The 12,057-nt window shown below is 32.4% G+C and overlaps 1 protein-coding gene across 1 annotated transcript; it reads right to left on the bottom strand.

The window, feature by feature from the left end:
* Positions 1–597: 597 nt before the first annotated feature.
* LOC105782799 (CBS domain-containing protein CBSX6) lies at positions 598–4,175 on the bottom strand. The gene is made up of 3 exons (XM_012607792.2): positions 3,759–4,175; positions 3,152–3,527; positions 598–1,777 (listed from the first exon to the last, which is right to left on the bottom strand). The coding sequence occupies exons 2-3, from the start codon at positions 3,493–3,495 to the stop codon at positions 847–849; spliced, it is 1,275 nt and encodes a 424-aa protein (XP_012463246.1). The 5' UTR covers positions 3,496–3,527; positions 3,759–4,175; the 3' UTR covers positions 598–846.
* Between the last annotated feature and the right edge of the window lie 7,882 nt (positions 4,176–12,057).

The following is a 12,057-nucleotide window of genomic DNA, read 5'->3' on the forward strand; positions in this document are numbered from 1 at the left end:
AAAACAAAGTTTTAAAGAAAAAAAAGAAGAGAAGAAACCCATTAATTACCAAATAGAAGACATATATAGATGTGAGATCGTGGAGAAACGGCAACGGAGTTGATAGGTTAGAGTATTGGGGGGACGGGTTCCAGCAACAGCAGCACATGTTCCTCCATTGTCGTCTTCAGGCGACAAGCTGGGTTGTTGTTTTCCCATTCATGCATTGTTGGCTCAAGGATAGCCGTAGGGACAACACATTGTCCCACTCCCGACTCTATTGTCAAAGCTCGGATTCTAATCAATTTGACTTTTTAGATTTGATTTGATTTCTATAGAAACAAATTTTCATTGCAGGGCTGGATCTCTCCATTTCTCATTAGATGAAACATAGTTAATATGAACCACAATAATATCAGACCCCAAATGACAAGTCTTCTTCACCCAACATCATCACTTTCTTTAAAGAATTTATTATTACTTAAATTTAATTTCTACTTTTTATCAAAAAATTACCACTTAAAATAAATTTTATATTTATGGTAAAAGAATTATTTATAAAAATATTATTTTCTTAAAAATAATATTCTTTCACGGAATTGATGTTAAGAAAGAGAGTTTATTATAGATATTCGTATTCATATTAAATTTAAGAAAAAGGTAATACAGTAATCCGTTCAATAATATAATAACAATGTACTTGGTACCAGGTAATAAAAAGAGCATCACAAGATCATAAAGCACATATATGAATTTTTATAAGCACCATTTTCAATCCCCAATCCCTCTCACCAACATGCTGCATACGACTCACCTCCTGCTGTAAGTACAATATTCCAACCCAGAATGGTGAAAAAGGAGGGGAACTCAACTTTGAATTTCGGAGGCAAGCTCCGTGATGGATCGAGTTGAGGGAATAAATGCAGCAGGTTGCTTGGTCACTGCGACCAAAATGTCGGCATAACTGACCATGCCGACCAGAACATCGTCATTATCATCCTCAGTCACCCATACATGGTTTGCCCTATGGGATAGCATTTGAGCCATAACTGCGGCTAAAGAACTTGAAGTTTTGCATGTCAAGGGTGCACTTCTGCCCCTATACATGGTCCTCCCCATACCAAAACTCGGGCTCACGGGATTGAACCCGATGCTTCTACTACTGAATTTTCTTGCCCTTGCTGACCCACCACCATTCGCTACCTTATTATCTTCAACTGTTGAATTAACCGAAATATCAGGAAGCAATCTTGAACTCACATTATCCTCGGCCCCCATAACAAATTGTCCGGCTGAGAGGTTGGCTAATGCCCAAGCTGCAGCTAAATAGTCACATTTCCATAGTTTTGAGGCCGAGATTTCTCCTAAAATCTTATGGCGGCCATCTTGTGTGACCTCCACAACGGCAACTGCAGTGGGATCACCGGGGTGTTTTTGAGTTGCTTCTACAGCAGGAAGGGAGGCTTCAATTGAGCTATAGTTTAGGTTAACAACTCCGAGTGAGGAAATAGAGGACAGGGGAAGAGGAGCTAGTGCACCAAGGCAACCGATGAGGAAACGGATCATGTCTTCTCTTGAGAGACAGCAAAACTTGTCACGCATGTAAGCGGCAGCAGATGAAGAGGAAGGGCGGTTGGCATTAGCAATGAGGTTGTTGCTGCTACCGTTATCAATGTTCTTGAGCCATTTCCCATTATAAAGAATTGAGAATCGCTTGCTCATGCCTTTCCATACCTTGCTCTTTGGAACAAGAAGTCGTCTCACACCCTGCTTCATCATCTCGAGTGCATCTATCAATCTAGTCCAACAACAAAGAATTATAACCGCTGTTAGAGAACATCAAAGGCAGAACCAAAATGAACTTTCTTTTATCCAAAAATGAACCTTTAGGTTTTGTGAAATTACAAATTAATATAATAGTAAAATTACACTTAGCCCTCCCCCCAAATTATATCCGACCCCCTAAAGCAATTTTCTGGCTTCACCTCTGCTTTGTAGCAACACCGGAAAATATAGAACTATTGCTGGGTACACAAAACCACAAGCACAACAAGCTTCAAGGTTTACTCTTTGTTATCCTATCCCATAAAAAATCTAACATAAACAACATTTTATGTAGTGAACAATAAATATATTTGAACCGCGCGTAAATATGCTTAAACATAAAGGAAAACAATGAGCTTGTAAAATAAGATAACAGAGTGGGAGCGGAAGCAAGGGTGGACACAATCATATTTTCTCAGAAAAATATTCTCAAATATATAGATATCGGTGCTGTCAAGGGCACAAGATGCACCTCAGGCGTTAGGCAGTAGAACCCTTATATTGCCTATGATGCAGGGTGCAGAAAAAGCACTCGCCCATATTAAGTAAGATGTAATATTTGTACGTGCATATGCCTATCTATATATATATGGAATAAGCTTAAGGTGCAAATTTAAGATAATAAACTCTAAAAGTAATCCAATTTATTCAACAAAACATGCAAAATTTTCTTTTTAGGGGACAATATCCATGTCAATTGTTGAATACTCATATATTGAAAAGTAGAGAGTTTGATATTATCATTGTTTACTAATTACTAATAAAGTTATATTTAGTAATAAAAAATAGAAATAAAAGAGTTACAGAAAAGTTCAATCCAACTGGCTTTTCTACCTTGTTCACCTTAAGATGCGTGCCTAAGCGCACCAGCATGCGCTTCACCCGAAAGGGTCTGAGGTGCTTTTATTGTCTAGCACTCAGACACTGCAGGTTAGGGTCAAGAAGCAAGTGTTAAAACCCCTCATAGATATAACCATTTGAGTCGACATGTAAAAAAAATCCCGCTTTGGAAGCAAATCGTGTAAAGCTCATATGAACACACACATGCAGTACATGATTCTAAGGACCAAGATGCAAACCAAACCAAACCAAAGAAAGGCACATCACATATCCCCTTAGTAGAGAGAAAGTCCGTACAATCAACGCTCAAAAACAAGAATCAGAACTCATGAAAAATATCTCTTTCCACTAGAAATAATAAGAAACCAATTCAACATAAATTTCAAGTCATGATCGCATTCTTATGAGGTTAAGGTCATAGGTCAATTCTCTGAAATAGTTAAAAATTCCAACATTTTTAAGCTGAAAAAAAAAGCAAGCGATTAAACATAAGCAGAAATGAACTAACCTGGTGCCAGGATCAACAATCTTCAAGAGAGTATTATTAGGGACAACAACATCAGAAACTTGTGTTTTCATAGCTTTGTCCTGATCTTCCAAACACTGAGTTTTAGCTAAAAAGGAAATGATATCAAGTGAAGTTAAAATACCAACAAACCTCTGTTGTCTCATTTCATTGTTTTCAATCATTCCCACATGAGAACTTCTCTTCCAAACCGGTATCCCACACTCAGTTGATCCACCTATTGCTCTTATAGCTGATTCAACTGTCTCAACATCGCAGAATTCAACCAACTCAGGCTTCCCCACCGTCAGATCCCCCACTACATGGTACAACAGCACCGATGCCATTCCTTAAAATTTCCGTTTGTTTACTGAGAATACTGAAAAAAATAAAATATATAAAAACAAAGAAAAAATCATCATTAAGACCTGAATCATTCATCCTGTTTCAGTAAAGGTTGTTTCTATTTGTAAATACCGGTTTGGCTTAATCAATTTAAAGTTGAATAGTTTCCTTCGCTTTCCTACTTTCTCTAGCCAACCAAACACAACAAGAAGAAGACTGGATTTCCTACAAAACTTACATAACTTCAATTTACAATAGAAGATACCTTGTTTCTAAATCAAAGATCTGAGTGTTTTTTTCCCCTTGGTTGACCTTCGGAAAGAAAGAAAGATCAGGGTTTTTGTTGAAACCGGGAAAACCGGTGAGAAGGAAGAGTTATAAGAGAGAATGGAGGAATATAAGGAGGAGGTGAATGCCGGTGATAGGTAATCTATAAAGGATCAGAAGAAAGCAAAGAGTTGGAGCCATTGAAGATCAGGAAGAAGAAGCAAAGAAGCAAAGTTATGGAAACGAAAGCCCATTCACGATGATCTATGACTTCAAATCTAGAAAGGATTGGTGTGGCAAACAAGCCTGAATTTAGGAGATAAATAGATTCTTTTTGTTTTCGCCTTCTTTGGGTGTTTTTGCCGAATAATGATAAGATTGAGAAAAAAAAAATAGAAGTCTGCCAATTATTGAGAGAAGTGGCTAATTAGTCCAGCTGTCGTTTATTTATTTAGTTCTTTTTGACGGAGAAATTATTATTATATCTATTAAAATTAATCTTATGGATTATCAGTTTGCCACATGTCTACATCCTTTCCTAGACACCTGGCATCATCACATGCCAAGCTCATTTAATTGTTTTTTTATTGATTTATATGATATTTAAAATTATTTGTTAATTATTATTATTACTTTTTAAAAATAATGACTTATTTGGCATTTTTACTTTACAAAAATATCATTTTAGCATTTCATTTAATTTTAATATTTAAACTTGTATTTTTGTCAAATCATCCTAAAATAGATGAAAAATTAATGTGACATACATGTGGATGACACATTAGCATTTAATTAATTTTGTTTAAATTTTAAAATTTTAAAAATTAATTAAATATTGAAATGTCAATAAAATTAACAAATGCTAATTTTACATCCATTTAGACTAAAATTTAAATAAAAATAAAATAATTGCTTTTTATAAAGTGAAAAAGTTGAATAAGTGATTATATATTTTAAAATAATGTATATAAGGGATTGTTGCGTATGTTAACTCAAGGGTAGTTTTCTATTTTGGCAGATTCAAATGTTTTAGGATAACGTATTTAAAGAGTAAGTAATCATGTTAACTTATAAATAGATTAGACTCGTAAAGATAATTTAAAATATTATTTTATTATCTAATCATTTTATTTATATTATCTTTTAATGTTTGATTTTTGTATTTAAAATAATTGATTTACATGACAACTTACCAATCAATTTATAATTTATATCTAACATGATAAACAATGATTTTAATTTTATTAATTATTTCTATTTTATTTTAATTCTTAAAATGATTAATTTGTGCATTTACTTGCATGTAGCCCGGCCCGACGGTCCGCCCGAAAAATGGGAGGGTTCAAGTAAAAATATAGGCCTGAAATATGGGTTTGGGCAAAAAAATTAGGCCCGTTTAGAAAACGGGCCGGGCCTCGGGTAAAATTTTTTTGGCCCAGGCTCGACCTGGCCCGACCTGAATTATATATTATATATATATTTTTATTTTTAATCAAATATATATTTTTATATATTAAATATATATTTAATATGAGCTAGATCGGGCCGGGCTCGAGTTTAGCAATTTTCTCTCGGGCCAGGTTTAGACAAATTTTTAAACCTATATTTTGGGTCGGGTCGGGCCCGAGCCTATAAAATGGGCCTAAAATTTATTTGAGCCCGGCTCAAACCTAGCCCGGCCCGACCCATGATCACATCTACTTGCATGTTGCTTAAATTCTATATTAGATCTGTTTGAAAGAAAAATATTTTTAGTTTTTTTCTTTCTAAATGTATATTTAAAAGAGAGTTATGAAATTTTAAGTATATTTAAAAGAATTAATGCACGTATTTACGACTTAATTTAATTTCTTTAAACCCTGACGAATGTAGTATTAGTTGAACTAAATGGGCCGGTCTTAATTGAGTGTTTATTTCCTAGTAGAGTAAGAATGTCTTGAGTGAGAGTGAACAATTATATAATAGTGAGGTTGTAAGGTAGTTGTACATAAAAATCAGTTAGTATCTGATTGGATAGTACAAAGTAATTAAATGAAAATTTAATTAGACCTGTTCATAAGTCGGGCTATTCGGCCTGAAAGTCTGCTCGAAAAGTGAGAGGGTTTGGATGAAAATATAGGTTCGACAAATGGGATTGAACAAAAAACTAAGGTCTGTTTAAAAAATCGGGCTGGGACTTAGGTAAGGATTTTTTGTCCCGAGCCTTGCCCAACCCAACCTGAATATGCAAAAAAAAAAAAACTGCAGTTTATATTTTATATTTTATATTATTATTTTCTTGTTGTTTTTTCACTAATTTGCTACCATTTCACAATTATGTTGCTAGTATTTTGTTGCTACTATTTGGATATTGTATAACTCTTGTTTTATTGTTAATTTTGTTACAATTTTAGAGGTATTTGCTTGTTAAGTTACACCTATCTTAGTGTTACTTAAGTATACATATTTTACTAAAATTTATTTTCAATTTGTGGGAAAACATTTATTTTAATCTTTTTAGTATTTTTGATGTATTATATTTTTGAATATATATACAAAAAAATAATACAAAAAAATTAATATGGGCGGGCTAGGTCGGGCTCGAGTTTTGGCATTTTTATTCGGACCAAACTTGGGAAAAAATTTAGGCCCATTTTCTGGGTAGGGCCCAGGCCTAGCAAATGGGCCTAAAATTTTGGTTGGGCATGACCCGAGCCCGCCCATGGACACCTTTAAGTCTAATTACTAGGATAATAATTATATTTTCTTGTAATTACAAAGAATTGAAATTCCCTAGACGTGTTTGGCTGATAGAGTGTAATTACATCGTAATTTCTTATATCATGTTTGGTAGTACAAATTGTAATTACACAGTTACATAATTTATATTTTAAAAATATTAATTACTATAAAAATTATTAGTATGATAAAATAATTTCAAAACAAGTAATAAAATTGAAATCAAATCATCATATGTATTATGCCGGTCTAAAAGGTAGTTGATAATACAATTACTAATAAAAATAACAAGAACAATACACATTATATGCAATTTTATCGATTGTTCTAATGCATATTTGTTAGGTTATTCCCTTCTAATATTTAACATATGCTCATTATCATATAATATGGTGTCCTTAACTAAGTTTATCACCATTTGAATTTGAATTTACACTATTAATATTACCAAGATCTCTTTCTTCCATGTACTATTCAAGTATGGATCATCTCAATTCCACATATGATTTAAGTTATGAAATATGCAACATGCTAATACCATTCAACCTTATTTTTCAAATTATATTGAGGTGATATTGTTAATATGGAAAATATTTTTCTAAAGCATCAAATGTATTCTCAACCTACATTTTGAAGTCTTGAATGTCTGAAATCAAAGAGTTTGTGAGTTGCCTATGGTGTTTGTATTTGGCACCACTTTCTCAAATGGTATCATTGTTGGAAAAAAAAAGGTTTGAAAATGGTTTCTTGCATAGTGAAAAATTACAATTTTAAAAACCAAGTCGGTTTGTGATATTTATAGCAATAAACTTTTTTCGAAATCGAACATGTATTTTCAGCTAGACGGATCCTTATCGTTCCTAACCTTCAACCAAACAGTCTTCTCCGCTATTATTGTACCACGAACTGCTTTGAGTGTGGGCTCGAACAAATTCGAATCAAACACAGAACTATAAATTATTTACTTTACTTTTAGTGGGAAAAAATTAGAATTGTTATTCCGGGAAATAGAATTTATACTTAGAAAATAAATTCTTACTATTTTCGGGCAGAATAAAAAAATCTCAAAGTTTAGTGTTTATCCCTACCGATGCCATCTATTTATAGAGAGAAGAAGTAAAACCCTTGTTGAATTAGTAGAAGTCTATTTCGATAGAAAAACAAAATCTTAGTTCAACTAGGAAAGAGAGGGGTGATAACCCTAGTTAAATATACTAGGGTTTGTCGTTCCATGTATTAACATTGATATACAACAGGGCTGACCAACTATAATATGATTACAAGAGACCATTGATGGAGGTCACAGGTTTTGTTTAGGGACCTTCTCCCACTCAATCTTTTAAAAACATGCAAGGTTTTTAATGTCTGGTTTCAATCATGAATGATCAATATATGGATGAAAAATACATATACATTCTTTCCCTAAAGTATATGGCATGCTTATCATACATATGCATGAAAACACATTTGTAGTCAAATAACATCATGCTATCACATATAAAAGCATAAAATTTAAATGACCCTGGCTAGCCAAAGTTTCCATGATTCTATCCTAGAAAAATAATAAAATATAAAATTCACCCCAAAGCATACTTTAGGTATTTTATTTTGCCACCACAGACTTCTGTTGCGGTACTGGTTCACGTTGTCATCATTGTTATTTTTCCATCGCCGTTGTCGCGCCATTACAGCTACCGATGACCATCGGCAAGCTACTACTGGCCACTGCCACTAGCCACTGCCACTAGCCACCATTGTCGACCTCCGCCGTCGACCCTTGCCATCGATCATCATCGTCAAACCATCGACAACCTCCGCTGTCAAACCACCTTCAATCTACTACCGGTTTGACTAGGTCGGGTTTGTATCGTCTCAATCAGCCTAAATGCATCTCGGTTCTCCAAGTTTCGTAAAAAATATAGGTTGCAAAATTCCTTTGTCTATTTTTGACTCATATAATTTATTCTAAAATAATAAAATAAATCATGTTTGGAGATGATAGTTCATGGTCTAGTTTACATACTCGAAAATAATTAATAATTACAATCAATTTTCTAGGAACCACAACTTTGACAAAATTATTTTATCATATATAATAAAATAATAGCACACATTCATTCACATACATAACACTAAACATGATGATAATTACAAGAATGCCATATATTATCAAAAATTAATCACGCATGAAGAAGAGAGAAAAAATTCGGTACCGATTTATACTAAAAAATAGCACAATCTGGTTCTGATACCAATTGTTGGAAAAAATAGTGTGAAAATAATTTTCTTAAACAACGAAAAATTAAAATATTTAGAACCGAGTTGGATTGTTATATTTATAATAATAAACTTTTGTCTGAAATTGTATCTGTGTTTTTTGCTAGATGGATCCTTGCATTCTCAAATTTCAATCGAACGACCTTCTTCGCTATTCTCATATCATGAACTGTTTTGAGTGTGGGCTCAAACGAATTTGAATCAAACAAAAAACAAAAAATTATTTATTTAACTTTCTGTGGGAAAGCAAAATTCTTTCTTTAATAGAAGCCGGTAGAATTATTATTCCGAAAAATAGAATTTATACTTTAAAAAAAATCCTCACTATTTTTTGGTAGAATAACAGTATCTCAAAGTTATGTGTTTAGCTCTACTGGTGTCATCTATTTATAGGGAGAAGAAGTGAAACCCTTGTTAAATTAGTAGAAGTCTATTTCAATAGAAAAACAAAATCTTAGTTCAACTAGGAGAGAGAGTCGACAACCTAGTTAAATATACTAGGTTTTGTTGTCCCATAAAATAATTGTTGTAAAAAGTTCAATTTAAAAACGGTTTTCTTGCACGGTGAAAAATTAAATTTTTAAAAATCAACCCGATTTGTGATATTTATAGTAATAAACCTTAACCGAATTTGTACTTGTGTTTTTGAATAAGCGGATCCTTGATGTTTTCTGACTTTCAACCAAACGATCTTCTCTACTATTCTCGTACCACGAATTGCTTCGAGCCTAGGCTCGAACCAATTGAAGGAAAACACAGAACCAGAAAAAGTTTTCCTTTTGAGGTGAAAATGAAAATTCTTTCTTCTTTAATAGAAACCGATAAAATTATTATTTTGAAAAATATGTTTATAATTTGAGAATAAATTCTCTCTATTTTTCGGCAGAATAACAATCTCTCAAAAGTTCTCTTAATAGTTCTACCAGTGCCATCTATTTATAGGAAGAGAAAGTAGAACCCTTGTACAGTTGTAGATGTCACACCCTAAAATTGGGTCTAGAAGTTTTGAAGGTATTTTAAGGATTTTAACTCTAGTGTGCTCGAAAATTTTGTAGCATGGTAAACCAAAAATATTTTCGTCTATGGCTTTTAGAAAATTAAATCAATTTTTGAAAATAATGCTGAAAAGACTTTTAATTTCAAAATAAGGCTTGTTTTGTAAAATGGTTCAATCTAGGAGTAGTTAAAAAACAATTTTATCAAAGTTTTAAAAATACCCTATTTTCCCCTCCATCTTCATAAAACCCACATTAGTTTCTTCTCCATATTTTTGTTGCTTCCCTTGCTCTCCCAAGCTTCTCCCATTCGATTTTATTTTACAAATATTAATTCCTTTGATTTTTGTCATCGCTCAAACAATAAATCTCCATAGAATTTTAAGAAAAACACCAAAACACCATTGATTTTCTCATCTCCCAAGCTTGTAGGTTTTCCGAATTTTCAACCAAAGATCCATTTTTCTCCCATAAAAGGTAACGAATCATTTTCCTATTAGTTTTTTATGTTATCTAGTCTTTTAAACTGAGTTTTTAGCTATTAAATCGTAAGTTTTGAATAAAAGCCGAAAATTGGGTCGTTCATGGTAGATTTTGGGATTTTGAATAAAAATGAGGTTTCAAAGTGTTTTTCCATTAGTTTTGATATGATTAAAAGGTTTCTAAATATTCCTTAAAGTTTCGTTAAAGAATGCCAACATTTTAATGAATTTTTGTGAAAATTGCCATTGTATGTCGAAATTTCAGATCCATGAATCTATACAGTTTTTAGTAGTTTGAAGATTGGGAATTGTTCTTAAATGTATAATTAGATGAATGAAATCAGTTTTAGGCAAAAAAATATTAAGTATAGACCGAGATAATTGCATTTCAAGTTTACTATGTCGAAAGTTTCGATTCCTAGAGGATCTAGCTTAGGCCTGTGTTTTGGTTTTTTTAAAAGTGTTTATAGATGAATTTTAATCATGTTTTAGGAGGATCAATTTTTGCAACTTGGTCTTAAACTTTCCATTTTGTTTCAAATTAGTCTCAAATTATTTGCATGACATATTTAGGGCATCAAAGGCTTGATTTAGGGACAAAATGCATGAGATTGAATGGTTTGCAATATGTATTTAATTTATTTAAATATTATGATGTTAAATATTTCTGATTGTATGGTAATGCTCTGTAACCTTAATCTGGCGATAGAGACAGGTTAGGGGTGTTACATGGCACGCCGTATGCTCTGTTGGATTTCGATAACAATTTTTTTCATACGATCACTGTGAGTTACATGGTCTGGCAACATGACCGTGTGACGCAACTTACATGGTCTAAGTTATTTCGCACGGTTTGATGGCACGACCGTGTTGTTTAGCTTCACAGGGCCTTAGCCTATTAGACGGCCTGGCTAGATGGCCGTATGACCTATGTTTTCTGTTTTTGCCTTGATTTTATGATTTGTTACAAATTTGTCCCTAATTATTTCTAAATTATTTTTAGATTTTCTTAGGCTTGATTTAAGCCTCGATTTTGATTGAATGGCATGTTTATTGATTGATTGTTTTATAATGATTATTTAAATGAAAATTTGTTTGGATTTGTAAATTATTGTCTCGTTAATTGTCGTAACATCTCGTAACCCTAATCTGATGATGGTGAGGGGTGAAAGGGTGTTACATTTAGCTTCACATATAATCATATACAAACTTTTCAATTTCCTTTCAATGCATTTATATGTAAACATTTCATTCTAATTTCACATGTACTTTCTTTTCTCTCTTACATTACTAACTTACTTCTATTTACATATTCATCATTAAATTCATTATACATATTCAATAATCATAATCATATTTTATTTCATAAATATATTCAATTATCATACTTACTTGTAATTTTGACATTAATGACTTACTTCTATTTAAACATAATTCTTAAAATGATTTAACTTAATCACATAACTTTCGTAGTTTACTTTATCTTAGTTATTTCATTTTAAATTTAAATACTCAAACATCTAAATTAAGGTAAGCAAACATAAATTCAGTTAAGTACTTACCTATTTCTTCACTTGAAACCAACTTTTCTCTTTTAACCCATAGCTTTTCCTTTACTTTCTTCTTCAACCACTTGGTTTCCATGGTAGAAAATGGTACCATAGCTCTCTTGGAGTTGAGATTTGGCTATGATTTTAAAGGATAAATTCAAAGAAAATCCAAGAAAAATTCTCTTTTCTTTCTTTCTTTTTTCACTTTCTTTTCTTTCTTTATTTTTTTCTTCAGGTCAAGCTTGCTACCGTCCCTTACTAAAATAATAAAAAAT

This window comes from Gossypium raimondii, chromosome 13, assembly GCF_025698545.1.
Source record: "Gossypium raimondii isolate GPD5lz chromosome 13, ASM2569854v1, whole genome shotgun sequence".
NCBI lineage: Eukaryota > Viridiplantae > Streptophyta > Magnoliopsida > Malvales > Malvaceae > Gossypium > Gossypium raimondii.

What these genes read in the sequence shown, in the direction of transcription:
- LOC105782799 (XM_012607792.2), bottom strand. Translation starts at nt 3,495, where the DNA reads ATGGCATCGGTGCTGTTGTACCATGTAGTGGGGGATCTGACGGTGGGG. An exon ending in ATTGTTGATCCTGGCACCAG is followed by an intron (nt 1,778 to 3,151) that starts GTTAGTTCATTT and finishes TTGTTGGACTAG; the next exon opens with ATTGATAGATGCACTCGAGA.